Source organism: Pavona decussata, unplaced genomic scaffold (assembly GCF_977016875.1).
Source record: "Pavona decussata unplaced genomic scaffold, jaPavDecu1.1 SCAFFOLD_164, whole genome shotgun sequence".
Lineage (NCBI taxonomy): Eukaryota > Metazoa > Cnidaria > Anthozoa > Scleractinia > Agariciidae > Pavona > Pavona decussata.
Genome location: NW_028145575.1, coordinates 1,477,273 through 1,496,034, shown reverse-complemented (window position 1 = coordinate 1,496,034; position 18,762 = coordinate 1,477,273). Strand labels below are relative to the sequence as shown.

The following is an 18,762-nucleotide window of genomic DNA, read 5'->3' as shown; positions in this document are numbered from 1 at the left end:
CTTTACATCATACAAAATGAAAACAACAACCGAATGGACACCTGAATGACTTCTTTATTTTTGTTTCATTGCGTCCCTAGCCATACAGCCCGGCGTATTTTGTACCACGTAACGAAGTCATGTACAAGATCTACTCCAGTCTACTAAAGCGGAGCGTCTGTAATAGCAAAGTTTCCGCAAAGCGAAAATCAGTTTATTGTGTGCTTAAAGCTTAAAGCTTCTTTCAAATGATGAACGACGTCGTTTCAATTCGTTACGCGGGACAAAGAAGAAAGAAGCAAGTAACAAGTGTCGTTTGAGGAGTTTACTTACGACGTAGATTCCATCTCCGGGTGGTCCTGGAGGCCCCGGTGGTCCGGCAGTGCCTGGGGGTCCCGGGGATCCCTAATAAAGAGCAAAGCTTTAGTGATGGATATCAGGCAAAACAATACACTGTTAGACAGTCGTCTATTAATTTTTTCTAAATTCACGAAGGGAGACGAGAATCGCTGAAAGCGTGAACTCGCACGCAAACCTCACTTGTCTATAGACGAGTGAGGCGAGAAAACATCTCTCTCCCCAGTCTCCCTTTTCATTTCCTCGCTGGTTCCAGGCGTTTCGTTGGAAGACCGAGCGTGTTTGTACGACGTACCGAAGAAAAAAATCCCGACTGTTTTGCAGCCCAACAAAACAACCAGACTACACTTGCGTATTTCCTTAGAGTTACGGTAACATGCATTTTTTGTTTGTTTGTCCTTACCATCTATAAAGTTTATCCTCATTCTTTGTTTGGAATTCGCGCTCAATGGAAACTAAACAAGTGTCAGCGAGACACGGGGTATATACAAATAACTGCCGTTCTGTTCTAACTGTTGACTTAAACTAGACATGAACAGGAAGGATTTTTCACCATCTTTCTGTACATTCCTTGGCGTCCCTCCATACCGGGCATGTTGAGTGTTTTCGATCATTTGGTGTGTGAAAATGTTTAGTGCAAGATTGCCAACGCGTTCCACAAAATTATAACGATTTTAAAAATGAAGCTTTCGGAACTACATGTATAAAAAAACTGAATCTTTGTTAACAAACATTGTTGACATAAATTAATTATCGAGCCGGGTAAGTTATTGGGATTTTCGAGAGACGGCCCCCTGATCTTTGTATTGCCTCTTTACCGCATCCTTTTTTGTAGTGAACGTACTGAGACTGTGACAAATGTCATGCCTGTGGACTAGTCAATTTTATTTTGTTTCGTTGCTAAGTGAATTACGTCGATTTGTCAATTTAGAATCACATGATTAAGCCGCTTCCGGTACACGTGGGAATCCAGTTTTCCAATCAATTAGTTTTTGTTCATTCTTGGATCGATCGGGACGCATTAAAAACATTGGTTACAAACTTTGTTCGGTGTTACTGGGAGTAAGGGCAACTAAAAGATTCCCCACACTCTCCTAGGACTGGTGACTGCTCCAGTCAATGGTAAGGGAGATGATGCTGATGCTATTACTGTGTGTCATAATAGGTCAAACCTGAGATCCTCTTTCGCCTCTTGGTCCATCGTATCCTTTACCACCCTTCGGGCCAGGCGGTCCCTTGGTTTGAAAAACAAGAGAAGAAATCAATCCAATCTGTTATTCAGTCAATTTGTCCGTACGTTCGACCCTTAGTCCTTCAGTCAGCCAGTCAATCCAGACAGTCAGACCAACCAGTCATCAGTCAGTCAGTCAGTCAGTCAGTCAGTCAGTCAGGTAGCCAGTCGATCCAGACAATCAGTCAGTTAGTCAGTCAGTCCGTTATTCATTTCATCAGCAATCAGTGTTTCAGTCAATCCGTCTGCCAACTAGTCACCGATTCAGTCCGTTAATGTTTCAGTAGGTTAGTGACTTAAACTATCTGCGAGTAATTAAGTAACTTTTTTATTGATATTTTCCCTCGTTTATTAGTTCGTCCGGTTTGTCATTCCATCATTTTTTTAATCGTAAATCTTTCGTTTGTTCGCATGTTCATTCGTTTTCGTCCGATCGTTCAATCGGTTGGTCGTCGGGCCGCTCGTACGCTCATTCTTTCAGTCAGTGGGCTTATCAGTCCGCCAGTCAATGTGTAAGCAAACCAGATAGCTGATATCTCCTGTATCAACACATACGCGATGGGCTAAATAACACATTAACACACCATTATGTAAACCACCAGGTATTTTTCACAAACTAACTTGACGTAATTGAGGCAAGACATACCGCAACACCTGGAGGGCCTGGGATTCCTCTCTCTCCCTTGATCTAAAAATTGAAACACAACAAACTCGTCAGTCTCTAAAAAGCTAATGTCGCATGTCTGAAATGTTCCTCTTGGCTTTAAGGTAAGAGATAATGTAACGAACTAGTCGAGTAACTTAACAGATAGAAAACGGGATTAGTTTCTACAAAAAAACTGTAGTGCTGTGTCGGTGGGGTAGTGGAACGAATGTTTGGGTTTTTTAAGGTAAATTGGCCACCGTTAATTCAAGCGTCAGCCCTTGCTCAGAGCAAATGAAGGATTTGTGGGTTGTGTATGGTTTATATCGTGCGGAGTGGAGCTACGCTTTTGGTGCGAGCATGGTAACGTGAAAAACAAGAATAGATTAGGCGTTCGCTGATTCCTTGAGGATTAAGAGTACCGATTGGAAGATGAATTTTTGCTCTAAACTTTCGCAGCCTTTCGTGTTACCATGATAACTTAACCCGAAACACGCATTTTACCCTTAGAGGGGAAGTATCACGCAAATTCGCTGTCATTTCAAAACCCCAAAAATGCTTGTTTGTCAGCAGAAACAAAGAAATAATTGTCGTTTGTTATAAATTATCATCCCAGTGTGATTAGCGCCTCTGGTCCTCTACTAACTATGCTCTGGTCAGAAACAGAATAGGCCGGTATGGATTGAAACTTGAAAAATGATAAGCTAAAAATTTTCACGTTCTCGCATTTTTGTCTCCAAAATGCGCTAGAACAGATCACGAGTTGTTCCTTTTCAAGAATTGAGTTGATTTCTTTCCTCTCGTTATTCCAGAATTATTTGGCAGCTGATTGAAGGTCTCATTTCATCATTTTTAACAAAAGATACCAAAACCCTTCCCCATCAGTACATTTCGACACTTTCCCATGCCCACTCCTCAAGTTACTTACATATCTGACATTGTTGAGGACCTGTACATTAGACGGAAGAGGCGGTGGGGGTCTTTCTTGTGCGGCGCCACTTAGGAAGGGTGCATAGGGCAGCGGGGTGTCACAGTCGGGGGTGAAATCTTTGCAGTAGGAAAGAACTTTAAACACATCTGGAGCAATCAACAGCTGTTGTAAGGATCCCTAAAACGAAAATGACCAAAACAAGGCGTCAGCTTATTCCGGTACGTCAAACCTCCGACGGAAAGACCGAGAGTAGATCGCGAGATAGGAGGCTTATTTACATGTACCTATTTATGAGCTAGATCAGTAGAAATAGCATGGGCCAATTTACATGTTATAATTAGTCGGTCTGCGGCTAATGTTTTAGCACTGCGAATATTTTTCTAAGGTAAGCAGATTTTCGTCCGCTCACCCAGTTTTCTCTGTGAAGCAAACACCAGCCCAACCGGAAATTCAACAGTAACACACCACACAACGATCACTGTCTTTGCGTGTCGGTCAGAGTTTTCATGGACTCTTGTGCTTTTGCGTATACTTGTGTTGCTCATGAAAATCGGGCCTATTTGTTTGTAACTTTTATATACAGGGCCTTTCTGAAAACCACCATGTTGTGAGAGAGCACACTGTATAAACACTGTTATAAATAGGTTATAAATAATAACATTGATATCTACTTGTTTTAAATTTATTGGCCTTCAAAACACCTATTTGTTTCGGGAACACGACAAACGGAAAAAAGGACCTTCCTACATGCTGTTCATACCTTGAACTGGCTGCCCAGTCTCACAACACTGTTTTGACTGAAGATCGGGTTAAAACCCCTTGGCCTTCTCACGTGCTTTTTTGGTCTGGCGCAGTCCAAGGAAAGCGACACGTGCTTTCTTCTCACTGCAACAGCCACCCTGTGCCACGCCCCATCAGCTAAATTTTCTCCGACTCTTACAAGCACCGTGCTCTCTCGTCGACGCCTGTATTCAAATTCCACGGGATTCAAACTAAAAGACAGGCTTTGCTCTCCGTCCATTATTGTAAACAAGTCCGCGGTGTTGTCAGGTTCCACTTTTACAGTGGCAAATAGAACAAACTCTTCTGGGATGCCATTAGGGAATAACGACCTCGCGGTTGTGTTTATCACTGCATCAGTAGAGGACAGGTCGTACGCAACATCTCGAGCCCTCTGATCTTCAGAGAAGGGCAAGGGTCTGTTTTCGCATAGTCCAGTTGTCTCGATGTTGAGTCCCTGCAATGTCCATTGAAACTCCTGCACCAAGTCCGCGATGCCATCGGTACCTAAGAGAATCCACGGCACAATTAACACAGTAAGAACATGAAACCCGCGCTAAATGGAAGAGGGGGAAAGAAAGCACCAGAGGAAAAAACAAGGTAACGTCTGCTTGTGATGCATTTCAAAATAAATCAACATGGTTTCCATGGTGTCATCTGTATTTCAAATGTCGGCAAGAGAAAGACCTGAAAAACAGAGGCTGTCGTGACTTAGAATTTCTTAAATTCATGAGTTACCCAATGAACATACTGATCAAGACAAGTCCAATTGATTAACAAACTGATCAAGACACTTGAATTTTAATCAATCTTAATGCTAATTAACAGCATACCAATTCTCGCTTATTTCGTTACCGTAAGACAGCAACATTTTTCTCCTCCAATGATAACGTTTGGGAAAATTTGATGCCATAAACAGTCTTGGGAGGATATATTTCCCCGGACTTTTTAGCTACCTCCATCGCGTCTTTGGACAACCAATGATTTAGAAACAGAACGGGAACGTCAGTTGACAACGGCGCGAGCATAAAGAATGCCCATATATAGTCGAAAGAGACTCGTGTCCAGACTATTCCGCGAGCTCTCGCTTCCTCAAATGACGTTTCCGTTCTGTTGCTAAATCAGCCTAATGCTCAATGACAGAGCGTTCATTTCCGCAATATCTGCACTCGGCACCGCTTCAACCTTGTGTAACTCGTAGCCCTTGAAAAGGTCATCGCAATCTAAAACCGGAACTTTTAACCTCTCTTAACTTCTGCCCACTTATTTTCATATTTAGTTGTCGGAAGCTGGAACGGCGTTATTCACCAAATCTTTTTCTTGGAAAGACGATTTGGTAACGTGAAATCGTACTGATCTGGACACGAGCTCCATCGCGCGGCGTTATGTAAATTCTCTAAAATTTCTACCTTCAAAACCCACCCACATATTTCGTTTAGTGATTACCAAATGACAAACAAGCACTCGCACATTCGCCACGCCTTTTGGCGAACTCTTGTTATCAACCTGTTGTACTAAATTCCGATGCTTGGAAAACCTCGAAACAATAAAAGCACTCCGCCTTCCGCGTCGTGCTTTTCAACGATTTCTCGGTGTTTGGAACCCCTGGTGAAACACTCGCACTCGTTTGTGATATATTACGTCTAATTGTCTTGGAGATTTGCAGGATGCTACTCCATTGCAGCGTTACCCCCAGCACTATGTCGCACTTACTCATTTGTACATCTGGGTGAAGAGACACAATTTGGAGTAAAGTTTCTCGGCCAGGGAAACAACAGTGAACACGAAGACAGAGGCCTGGCTTCCAACCACCCAACTTCAGATTCTTATCCCAACCCAAGCTCTCTTTAGCTCTCTTTAGATCAGCCGCGAGTGGATAGCGCAAGCGGCGAGCGAAGCAAGCTGCAACCGGATTGGGCCGCCCCGATCCTTGCCCCCGCCCCCGACCCCGCCCCCGCCCCCGCCCCAATCCTCTCGTGGCTGACCTAAAGAGAGCTTGTTCGCAGGCTACCACAGACATGATCCTGATAACGTGGTTTCAAAGTGCCTTACTGTCGTAGCCTGCATGGCAGACATTGAGGAGCACAAAGCTTCTAAAGTTTGAGCAAACTTGTTTCCGTTTTTGTCATGCTTCACATCTTACTGTTCGCTCTCGCTTACATCTCCCCTCTGCGTTCCTTTTGGCGCTTGCCATGCAGGATGAAGGCCGGGGCACATCGTGCAAATTTCGTGCAAATGTGTTTACCCATGCTGTACACCACTTGATCACTATACTTTGGAAATAATGCACCCAATAATTCATGGGTGGACGCACAGTGGAAACATTGTGCGCAATGTTGAATCGTGTGTCACGGCCTTTTTAACAATCTCGTACCCAGAGTCTTCAGGCTTTTTGGTCAGCGGGGCAACGCCGGGAAGACTCTGGGGACATCGAAAAAATTCAATTTTTTTGATTGGCTGTTCCGTAACGGTTTCCATTGTTTTACCGCAGAAATCCTGCGGTAATAAAATTCGATGTCCCAAGAGTCTTCCCGGCGTTGCCCCGCTGACCAAAAAGCCTGAAGACTCTGGGTACGAGATTGCCTTTTTAACTGATGGAAAATAGTCCCGGATGGGAATTCATCTCCACATCTCCAGGTAATACATTAAAAATTTTTTTTATAAATATGACGAAGAAAGGGCAAAAATATTTTGACTAATACTAATAGTTTAACTAATACTTATTAAATTAATTAATTAAAATTAATACCAAAAGTTAAACTAATACTGTAGGTGTTCTTCCTTTAGAGTTTTCTATTGTAAATAAGTCTTCCTGCTGAAATCGCACTGAAACAACCAGCATTTTACGTGCTAAAGTATCCTCCTATGTTCCAATCCAAATAAGTTATTAATTTGCATTATTACTAAAATTGGATTTTGCCTAGGCTCCCTCAGAGAAGCTCTTTTGGCTCATCACGCAATCGTCGTCTCTTTGTGGAGGAAAGATTGCGTGACGAACCGAAAGAACTTCTGCGAGTGAGGTTAGATTTTCCCCGGATTTTGCCCTGTGTGTGACGTTGTCTACTAAGCTGCCTGTACAATAACAGCACTACATTGGTGTCTAATTTGGAGAGATTTGGATTCAAGAAATTTTGGCAGTCAGATTTAATATCTTCATCCGATTGTTCCCAAAATGGACAAAGCAATGTAATGCTATAACGTACTAATCCTCCGTCTGCTCACACTTTTAAGGATTTTAATTTCAATGTTTTAGCTCCTCAAATAATCAACAAAAGATCGGAGAATTTTATGTATTTTTAACAATTGACTTCATTCGTTTTTATCAAAATTTTTATTTTGTAAGAATTATTTTTATCTAATAATTGTAGTTTTGTTAGTACACGACCCCACAAGCTTGTTAGCTTTGATATTTTATCGTGTATAAATAAAGGTTGTAGATATGCTCTGTGACAGAAATAGGAGGTCATGTTGGTAAAGCAAACACAATTCCGGTTGTGGGCTTATACCTACGAACTGAAAAAATGTTACAATGGATCGCGATGTTAATAAAGTTCAGTGTTCGAAAAAAAAAAAAAAAAAAAAAAAAAGGTGACCTCTGATGGAAAAAAAATTAATCGCTTTGACCGAGAAATATTACAAACTTGAGATTAACGGAAAGCAGTGTCGCGTGGGAAAAATGATTAGAAAAAAATAACACTTAACGCGTGGCTGTTTACCATTAACAGCTAAAAAAAATAATCATTAACAAGCTTATAACCTGTTAGGCATCATCAACAAATCATTTAAAACGTTTTGGGAAAACTACAGTAGACTACAATTTTATTAAAAGAAAGACGCAAGGATTGATAGTGTCGCATGTCTGACGGTGCGTCGGGATTTCTCAATCATAACAATGATTGACTGTCCTCTTCGAGATCAAGTTTCGCTTTTAAATGATGAACATAGAGATTTGTATATGAGAACTCTAAGCGAAAATTACAGATGAACGCACAACGCGAAGTTAGCTTACAATCTCAAAAGTAAAAGTGCTTTAGTTATGCAGGCAGCACAATTTAATTGTTTTACCAGATACATTTTCATTTCTCCGAGTTCGTGTATAGACAATACACCATTGTTTTGCCTGGCACTCAGTGATCGTTCACAAATCATGGATGAAAAAGTTTTTGTTTTATTCAATGGCAGATATATTGGAATCACAATGTCGCACACGTAGAAGACCCGTAGAAGGAAGGAATACTTGCTCACTAGTTTTCTGATTCACGCCAGGGTTTCGTTCGTGCACATTTGTAATTTGCCTTAGGACAAATAGACGTTTAAAGCTATAAAGACTTGCCATGTGTATAATTACGAGAACGAAACAAATCTACGAACAGCTTTCAAGGTGATTTACATCAAAAGTCCACAGACCACAGAGGGCACCATGAAATAAACTGAAATAAAAACTGCAATGAAATTTTCCTCCGTGAAAGCCCGAGTTGATGGTTGAAGAATAATAACATAGTGAAAACACTCACGCGATGCGTTACAAATGTCTACAAACAACGCGCCTCAGGAAATGAAAGTTCTAATGAATGTTTTGCAGTGAATTCTAAACCTTCGGAGAAAGGCAAACAAAACATGCTTGTTTTATCCGGAATGAAAATCAAACTAGGAAAGCGAAATATTCAGGTAGAACCCAGCTTCAAACGCGCTTTCATTCGAAGAACGCGATAAATTCTTACTGGGATTTGATACAAAGCTTTCACATTGTCGAGATTGCATTACACCCGCAACAGCACTGCAAGCCACGTAAACGATCGGACGGAGATGGACTGCCTGCTTCACTATTTATCAATTATTCCTACCTACAGGTAAAACATAGAGGTCATTTAAACAGAATACAAAGAACCAAATAATGTGTATTACTTACTTGGGGGAACGGCAGCGTCCCGGGACGAAACACCATGCAACAGAAGAACGCACAATACGATAGCCGCGCTCAAGCCCTGAACACTGCAAAAGAGAGCGAATAATTTACATTACACCAAGCGATTTCCTTGACTTAACTTCCAACAGAGCAACCTTACCAGGGAAACATGGCTACCGTCTGTTTCGGCCCTGTTTAATACGAGGCCGCCAGTGTTGCAATTTTATCAGCGGTGGAAACAGAGTTGAACACAGAGGGTTTCTTGTTGGAGAGAATTTGACAGCTGATTGGTTACTTGTGTCCCGCGCGTAATTTTATATATCTGCGTTTTCTCTCGCCCAAGATTCAGAAACTTTACAACAAACAGATCCTCTGCGACTAAGCTGGGGCAAAGAAAAATAAACCGTAAAACGTGAACGTTGCGAGAAACTATTTTTTCGTTGTGTTCGAAACACGGCTTTTAGTCTAAGAAACGAGAGAATAATGTAATTTTTAGGGGTAATTATTGTCGAGTGAAAAACTGTTCAGCCTAATATCCTGATTATTTTAGCGAGTCACAAGCTCTCGTAATTTTAACTAATTTCATGAAGATGCCATGATAAAGAAACAGGGTGGTCAAATGGCCATATGGTTAAGAGAGCAAGTGTATAGATTTACTGAAATAGTGTAAGAAAATATTGTTAACTTGTTGTTGTTTTATTTATTGACCAAGGGCGAGGGCCATAAATTGGGGAAAAGAGTGAACCAACATTTTCTGAATACGAAGCTAACAAGGCTACTGTTCAATAAGGTCCCTTGGAGAATTTACCAATAACAAACTACATTCAGTTATGCCTTCAAACACGCGAGGGAGAAAGACGAAGGATAGTTAGAATGCCGGTGTGGCAGCGTTTTGCAATTGGTAGGTTCAATTCTGTCGATTTAAAACCTTTTTCGCATCTTGGCTGCGCGAAGAATGTTTTAAGCTTCTGACTCGCGGATGCTGTTTTTAATCTACATTTTCTTTCTTGTTTTGTACTTTGACGATATTTATATTCTGACCCCCATTAAAAAGCTTGTGAACGGGCTCTCAAGTGGGTTATAGGGTATTCGCAGGCTAGTTATAGGGTGAAACAAACTATCGGCGAGCGGAACGAGACCCGCTCGGCTCGCGGATTTTCCTCTTCACTACTGTTCCCAGGCTTGGCCTCCATTTGCAGGGTAAATGTCAATCATTTTCGGCTGGTGTAGGCGTGATGTTGTGATGTTATTAGCGTTTGAGTTGTAGGCTGATTGAGAGGTAGACATTCTGTACTGTTGAAGCCTAATATTTAGGAATTTTTTTGAGACTAACAACTTGGCTTCACTCTCGTCTCCCTGACATTAAAGTACGACTGCTTGCAGTCTATTCAGGGCGGGTTCAGCAGTAAAAATAAATTAATGGCTTCTTACCTTTTTCAAACCTCTACTAAGTATAAAAACTGCTCTCGGAAGCCTCTTGGTGACAACACAAGAAACGCAAAGTAACAAAGACGGGAAAACTTTAATTGTTCGTATTTTTAGCACTTTATTTCTCTTTTATCTCGAGTTATAAAGTACTCAACATCACTTTTACAAACGCTAGTTTGATTCCCTCAAAAAGTGGATGGTATAAACCTGTGCTACCAGCATTTCTTTATTTATTTATTTCACCGATGATGAGGGCGTTTAAAATGGAGAAAGTTTTATTTATTAAAAATAAACAAACAATGAAGTAAAACAAAAATAGAGATACATACCAGTTTTTGTTAGCAAGGAGAATTATTCCTCCAAAAAGTCGTCATGCCCACATTCAGCTTGCGACAAGTCGATGGGTTATTAACTGAACATAAGATTTTAAAACTACTGATTTCCGCTGTGAGTTCATCGCAAATGGAGAAATGCTTCAGTCACTTTTGCTGCTTTTGCCGAAGAGGTCCTCTCGACATATCACCAAAAAACGACCAAGAGTTGGACTGTTTTTGAGAGACTCAAAAGCTTTTAAACATAAGTGTTTGTATTACGGCAGTGCTTTTTCCTTCAGTATGCATGGATCCCCCACGGATCCAGGCTTACGCGAAAACTCGATTTTTGGCGCCAAAACAGGCCTAAAACACCCGCGATGCACAGCGTCAAAACCAAAAATCAAAATGGCCGGCAAAAAGAAAGGTCGAAAACGACCCGCTAAACGCAGCTTGAAGAGCTCTGAAAAGAGAGATCCCATACAGAACGTTCAGGAAACAAGCGCTTGTGTTGAAGAGAAGAAACCCAAGCTGAATGACGAGTCGGAAAAGCGTGACGAACAGTTGTCTGTCGACAAATTGGAAACAGTTGATAGCGAAAACAATGATAGTGTTGGGGATTTGCAGGAAGAAGAGAGCAAATATGTTCCACCGTTTTCTCGAAAGAGGGTCTTAAAAAGAAGTGGAGCCCCTCCTTCTCCGGCTGCGAGGCCAAAACGTTCTTGGAGAGGTGTTCAACAGACTTATTTAAAACAAGCTCAGCCGGCGGAATGCCCAGCTGATATTGACGTTAAACAAAGTGATGTATGCACAGTGAAGAACTCGCCGGACTCACCGAAGGTGTGTTTTATTACGGTGGTCAGTTGACATTTAATTCATCTTTGTTAAAATTAAGTGCCTCGTGGTTAAATTTCCTTAATAAGTTTCTGTATAAAACTTCAGTTCCTAGCTACATAACCAGTGTTTTCAAGGGATGAGGCCGGAATGAGCTTTGTAGGCCACTCACACACTTACCAAGTCCACACAACAGCCCTTTTCAAAAACAGCATAAAATCTTAAGCTCAATCGGAACACTGACCGTCCTGTTACACCGACGCCAGAATTTCTGCTTGAGAGATAACAACAACAACAGCAACAATTTATTTAGGTATTTCCATATCTGTACATGGCATTACCTTATACAAACTAGAAAATTATATAATTGTGTAAACTTCTAATACAGGTTCATAAGCTATATAACCTCTTTTAGCATACCTCAGTGACCGACTATCGCGTAACGCCTAATCTGATTGGCTACACAGGTGCCGTCTATCGATCGATAGACGGCAGTTTGTCAGAGCGCGCGCGATTTAGCATGCATCATTGCACAAATATATCAAAATTCATGAAATAAAAAGATTTTTTTGCTTCATAGATCGATCACTGAGGTATGCTAAAACAATTAGACGGCTCGCTCTCGGTTTCCATCGCCTTTGATAGTTGGCTCAGCCGATAGAAACCTCGAGCTCGCCGTCTAATTATTAAATATCTAGAGTTCATGATTTCATAGACAAGAGCAGCAACTGATCTACAAATAAATGGGTCAATACTGTTAAAGAGGAACAAAATTTTTGAATTAATATCTAGTTGTTCAAAAAATATATATATATGAGATATATGATATATATAAAAGAGATATATGATAAAATGCTGCCTCGCATTTGTCCCGGATGTGTTTATGCCTACATACTAGAGTGTGCCACCAATCAGAATGAGGATTACAGCTCACAGCTTTGTCACCCACTAATGGCTACTTTACTGTCACTTGATTGGGTGAAGGGAAAATAGACCCTAAGTGACTTTTGATATAAGGTCAAACTCTTTTTTTGTTTTACAAGTGAATACTAGCCAATTTGGAAGGAGAATCAAGCAAATATATCAGAAGTCACTTGGGGCATTTTTCCAGGCATCCCTTCACTTTTTTTAAGTGACAGGCTTGACTCTCCTTGAAGAATGATAACTGGCAGATTTGTTGTATAAGCTTATATTTTTACTCACAGAAACAGTAACCTGTATCAGGGCAGCCTGAATCTTTACTAGAAAGTCCACATCAAAATGTTACCCCCTACAGGCAGAAACTTTTACAAACTTCCCCTCTCCTATGTCTTGACCAATTCAAATAAAATTTACCCCTTTAAGTACTTCTGGTTTTGGACAGATTGAAAAGGAAGAAAGCAAAGAGGTGGAAGAGGAGGAAGTAGATATTGTGGGTATCCAGGAAGATGAGGACTCTTTTGCATTTGGTGCAAGTGAGACAGCAGGAAATGTAACTGAGGCAAAAGATGGAGTTGTTGTAACTTTACCACCGGCAAGTGTGCAGAAGGATACACTGACTTGCGTAACAATAGTCTTAGGCAATGTTCTTGATGCTGTGTGCAAGATGGTCCAGTGTAACAATGATGAAACAATGGCAGGTAAGATACTCTTACTGTATTAATGGTTATTATCATCTTTGTCTTTGAATTACAGAGGCTCTTTCATTTGCAACATACAATCATAGTATTATAACTTTTTACTTATCAATTTGTTATGAGCTTGTGAAGTTATGAAAAACTGATTATGAGTTCTGGACAGCAAGAGTTGAATCTGTGATACTTGCACCTTCACAAGCTAATATAATATACGGGGAGACTTCTGGCAAATGAGGCCATGTATTTGGTTCATATTGAAACATACATCTGGGATAGCTCAGGAATGATGAGTATCTAGTGTGATCAGTTATTTAGAGTACAATAATTTATTTTCACAGTAAGGGTCTAACTTTCAGCGATAAAAACAGCCTTTTGCTATCAACCTCCTTTTTACTTTAATTTTATAAAGAAACTGTTGAGTTTATAATCATGACAAAATTATTGTAATGAACTTATATAACTTTTTTATTGACTAGAATTAGAAAAAGACAATACAAAATCTGCTGAGGTAAGAGAGATTCATGCAGAACAACTGAATAACAGATCACATTCACTTGGTAGTGACGTTAGTAAATGTGACAACGAAGCAATTGTCGCTACTAAGGAACTATTGGACACCAATATGGATGCTGCCATTGAAACAACCTCTTCTACCACAACAGCTGTTACTGAAGAGATGGATAGCTTGATGAAAAACTTTGCTTTTGATGGTTCAACATTGGCTAAAACAAAATCAGTTGACAGCAGTACCACTTCTGATCAAAAAACACTAGACACTGCTAGATCAGAAAGTCCCTTAAGAGAATATGTTGCAGGGGATGTCGACAGTGCTCATGTGACCTTGCAAAGATGCAATAAGGCTGAAAAGCTTTATAGCTCAGAAGAAGTTGACAAAGAAAATGGTAAGAAAAGTTTCAGTGTCAATGTACCCTGCGATTTGAATTATGTTCATGAGAGAGGAGGCAAACCCCAAAACTCTGAAACAGAAAACTTTTCTATTACAAGCCCAAGTGTGAAATCAGCTGTTTTACCTGGTAATATCATAACAGCATTAAAAGAAGAAATCCACTCTACAAGTACAATAACAGTGGCTTCCTTGGATACAGAGCTGAGGTCTCCAGGTCTTTTTACTGATCACAAGTTAGAAGAAAAGAACTATAGAGAAACAGGGAGTAATTCCTTGTTAAAGACGGTTGAACTGACATCACATCAGACAGAAATTGGCAACAAGAAAAATGGGATCATGGAGGTCACACTTATGTCACAACAATTCCTTGGTGGGTCTGACATCTGTGACAAAACTGTGAATGACACATGCCAATTAAACAGGCATTCAGGTCTTGATGAGGAAAACCATCTGACTAGTCCAAGTAATGGTTTGTTGAAGACGGCTGATATGACAGCTGAACATACAGAAATGAGTAGTGAGGAAAATGCAGGCATGCTTATTTCAGAACTACCTTGTCCAACTATAGGTGAATCTGACAATGCGCCAAAGGACTTGTTTCATCCAACCGAACACCAACATGTTGACCAGATGGTGCCTGCTAATTATGAGCCCACCACTGTATTATCAGTAAGTATCTTGTTTTCTATCTTACCTGTTTACCTTTCTTTGCAGTATTACGAGTAATAAATAGGTATGGGCTTGTTCCCTTGACTTAGGATGCATGTAACCATTGTATTCCATGTGCGTACATGTTTTGTTCCCATGGTTTGTAAGTAAACCTGTCTGCAGGTCAAATACCAAGGTACATGTAACAAACTGTGGACCACAGTGAGCCATTATTGTCTAGGTTGTCACTGGTAACACTAATATTCAATCAGGGTCCCAACCCTAAAAGAAAGTCCAGATCACTCTGGTTATGCAAATGTTTTTATTATTTTCATTATCTGATTTTGCAAATTTTTATTTAAAAAACAAAACTTCTGAGTAATGCAGCATTTGCCTTTTCTTTTTTCAGCAAGGAACTCCAGATGGGATAGAACTGGCAAGAAAGCCAGATCAAAATGAATTGGAGGAATGGTCTACAAAGTCTGCTAATATGTCTTTGAAAACAGCACATCTGTTTGCAGACAAAAAGGAAAATCAAGCCAATAAAGTTGAGGAAACACAAACTCAGCCTTCTGCTCCCCAAACAGCCCTATTTATCAGAGAACTGGAAAGATCTTATCAGGAAGAGGCTCCATCCCTTGGCCCTGCTCACACATCTGAACTTTACACAGATCAAGAGTCTTCTAGTGTTAGCAGACAGATTATAATGGACCAAACATGTATGGAGTCTTCTGCACAAGGCAGTTCAACTTCTTGCCAACAAATCATGCTAGGAGTGACTGAGCCACAATCAAATGAACTAGTGGCAGGAGAGAACAACTCAGTTCTTCAATCCAGTGAGTTGGCACAAGGTTGCTCTTCATTCAGCACTGATGGTGATATCTTGGAATTTGATTGTTTAATGGATTGTACAGATTCTCAGTTGGTCGGTTTTGATTCTCCAACTGACCAGCCACCACATCAGAATCTGGACACTAGGTAAGTGTTGTGAGAATACATAAACTTTCATAATTCAAAAACTAAGACAAAGGAAATCACTTACCATTACTTGTTTTGGTATCAGATCAGAGCCTCTCAATAGTTTATTTTATTTGCCAATTTTACCTATTAGATGAGTTCAAGTTAAGAAGATATACCAAACACTGAAAAGACTTTATTATGATAAGTTTGTGACATGCATAAATTTGTCCAAAACCGCTCGGCCATTAACGTTTTATATATTGGCAAATCAAACAATCCTCCTTCTAGAACTTAACAAATAATACCATAAAATTCCAAACACAAGCTTTACATTTGCATTATTGTTTTTGGATAAGGGACACATTTTAAAGTGGCTGGGTTTCAGTAGTCTAAGGGCATACATTTTGGGGGGAGGGTAGGTGGTTATTGTTAGTAGAGATTTCAGGGGGCTCATATTTGGAATTTTATGGTAATTTGCCACATGCTAACCTCCTACCCAGATGCTCTGTGGGCTTGTCATGCATTCCTCACTGTGAGGGATTAATGTGTGACCAAAGTCCAAAAGACCAAAGTGTGAGTCCAAAGAGGGCTAGTCATATGTGAACCAAGAGAATATTAAACCATGTTGGAAGTTTGGCTACCCAGTATAAATTAATCTTAATTGTTGTACTTTTGTTTTATTTTCTCATTATGATTTTTGATGACTTGTTTGAGACAATAACATATATTACTCTCCAGATTATTTCAATAGCTATGCATTGTTGCAGTTTGTTTGTTGTATTTATGGAAAGCTCGATGAAGAACTCTCCTATATGTCTGCTATATTACACAAAACATGGAAGAGTCGTGTGTTAATGTAGCACTAGTTCTGACTGATGCTTAAATTCTATTACTCTTGAAGACAAGCAAATGACAACAAAGTGAGACAACCTACTACAAGTGAGGCAGATCAGCGCAGTGTGGGAGTGCCACCTGACAATGGAATGATCAAGGGACTTATTAGTGAGCTGTCAACATTAAAGTAAGATTTGATTGCTATGCATGTAAGCCAGTGGGCATGGTTATTCTGGAACCATGTTTTTCAGAGTGAGTTAATGACCTGTTACAGACCTAAAATCCAGATCCACTTGACAATTTAGAGTAGAAAATAAATAAACAAGACTGAGGATGGTTGTCATTGTTTAAAACCAAGTTCTGGTTTATTACTAGGACAAAAAACATTTTACAATTTTCGGCTCTATTACAGACTGAGAGTCATAGTCATGTCATTAAATTGAACAAATGGGCAGCTCATATGTAAAGGCTAATTCGGTATATTAACAAGGAAATGAAGTGAAGTAATTAAAGAAACAAATGTGATGGATGTCAGTAAAAAAAGAGGCCTAATTCTCTAGAGGCTTTGATTAAGACCTATCATGATTACAACCTAGTTAGTAGGGCTAACAAGCTTTCAAAATTTATTGCAAATAATTTGTCTGTAGTGAACTTTATATTTTGACAATACTTATGAGAGGTTGCTGACAGTTGTAAAGGAGTTAGAACTTAGATGTATAGAGGATATTATACAGCGGTGAGAAGATAAGAATTTTATTTTTGAGTAGTAAAAACAATATTTTATTAACACGAGAAAATAAAATTCATATCCTCAAGCCACTGACAAATCTATCGCTCACCATTTTTTACCGACTGTTTGCACGAACAACTGTGAAAGAGTGGGAAATGACATCATCAATATCCTCGCTAGTGAGGACATGGAAAACATGCCACTCAGGTCCTGGATGTAGTTTCATGTGAGTTTTACGAGTGGTGTATTTTCCAGTAAAACACTCCTGTCTATATAATAAATGGAGTTATACATGGTGTGGCTCAAACTGATGATAAAACTTGTTTTTCATCTCTTCAGCAAGTTCATCATGGGGGTGTGGAAAGATATGGAGAATCAAAAGAAGCAGAGACAAGCAAGATTAAAATCAGCCAAGGGGAAGAAGTTGAAATGATGAGAACAAAATTTAGAAGCTTCCTTTTTTATTTTTGATCTCAATGTTTTACAGTGCAAGGCGCCTCACCGTGGCCACCCAACAAACTTTTTTTTACAAGTTAGCCAATCAGGATAAGTGAATTTGATTAACGGTCACGCCTGCTTGCAAAGTCCAACAGGCAAGTGATGCAACAATGAATTACTGAAAAAAATGTTGTTTTGTATTTTATGAACAAGGAGGAAAATACCCTGATTGGCTAACTTGTAAAAAGTTTGTTGGGTGGCCATGGTAAGGCGCGTCGCACTGTAATATTCATGGTAGTATTATATTGTAACTGTTACCCTTTGCGTTTGAAGCTTAATATATTGTTCTTTTCCACTGGGTTTTAGTAACATGCAGCCCCCTACTATGGGGGTGATTGAATTTTTTTACTTATTTAATGTTTGAGAATTGGTTGCTGTTGGATAGTTTTCCTACTCAGGGAAATTTGATATTAATAGCTTGTACAGGAAAATTTTGGCAATTCCAAAGTGAAGGAACTGAAAATGAGAGGACTTATGATGCAAAGTATTTTTTATCAGGTTAAGACCAAAATAATATTATAATAATTAAACTATTGTGCTCTTAGTTTACACTGAGCACTTTTGAAAACAATTTGACTTTTTGAAATACTATTTGACAAATTATCAAATTTTAAATGACTTTGAATTGGTTGGGAAACTTCACTATACTTAAAAATATTATAAAGCAATAAAAGTTATCATAATAAATTATTATTACTATTAAAATTACTATTAAGGCAACAGTAAGGTTATCGGGCTGTCATTAGGCTTTGGGAAGCTGGCTTAACATGGTAAGTAGCTGGTTATAAAAACGTTTAGCACTCTTTGCATGCTACAATTAGTCAGCCTATCAGTAGTGGAGCACAAATCATACTTGTGTTTTGATTCCCCATTTATAGCCAATTCACAAAATATTATGAAAGTCAGCCTGGTTCAGAGGATGGGCCAACACACAAAGAAACCTCCACAAAAAAAAAAAAAATAAATAAATAAATTAATTAATTAATTAAAAAGAAACCTCCACATCATTCAAATTCAAACTGAAACTTTCGTGTCAAAATACACCTATGATTTGCGCTCTGACACTAAAAGGCTGATAAATCAGACCAACCAATTTATTGAAGTGTGTAAATTTTCAAACTCTTAGTAGCTAGCTATCTTTACTGTAGTCTACAGCAATAATGGCCAGC

General features: G+C 39.5%; 2 protein-coding genes across 3 annotated transcripts in view; one reads left to right on the top strand and one right to left on the bottom strand.

Annotated features, from left to right (window-relative positions):
* LOC146464424 (uncharacterized) overlaps positions 1-9,141 on the bottom strand; it is a 56,304-nt gene extending 47,163 nt beyond the window's left edge. The window contains exons 1-7 of the mRNA XM_085129930.1: positions 8,988-9,141; positions 8,831-8,913; positions 3,902-4,428; positions 3,139-3,318; positions 2,214-2,255; positions 1,509-1,571; positions 313-384 (exon numbers count right to left, since the gene is read on the bottom strand). Of these exons, the coding sequence (XP_084986056.1) occupies positions 313-384; positions 1,509-1,571; positions 2,214-2,255; positions 3,139-3,318; positions 3,902-4,428; positions 8,831-8,913; positions 8,988-8,998 (978 nt within the window). The 5' untranslated portion in view covers positions 8,999-9,141. The remainder of the gene's footprint in view (positions 1-312; positions 385-1,508; positions 1,572-2,213; positions 2,256-3,138; positions 3,319-3,901; positions 4,429-8,830; positions 8,914-8,987) is intronic.
* A 1,819-nt stretch (positions 9,142-10,960) lies between these two features.
* Positions 10,961-17,574, top strand: LOC146464423 (uncharacterized). 2 transcript variants are annotated; one of them, XM_085129895.1, is made up of 6 exons: positions 10,961-11,406; positions 12,764-13,019; positions 13,493-14,592; positions 14,981-15,549; positions 16,433-16,552; positions 17,435-17,574. In XM_085129895.1, exons 1-6 carry the CDS (start codon positions 10,975-10,977, stop codon positions 17,526-17,528), a joined length of 2,571 nt encoding a protein of 856 aa, XP_084986021.1. In that variant the 5' UTR covers positions 10,961-10,974; the 3' UTR covers positions 17,529-17,574. The 2 variants fall into 2 exon arrangements, with proteins under 2 accessions (XP_084986021.1, XP_084986020.1); XM_085129894.1 differs by having other exon boundaries at positions 10,961-11,424; positions 12,773-13,019.
* Positions 17,575-18,762: the final 1,188 nt, after the last annotated feature.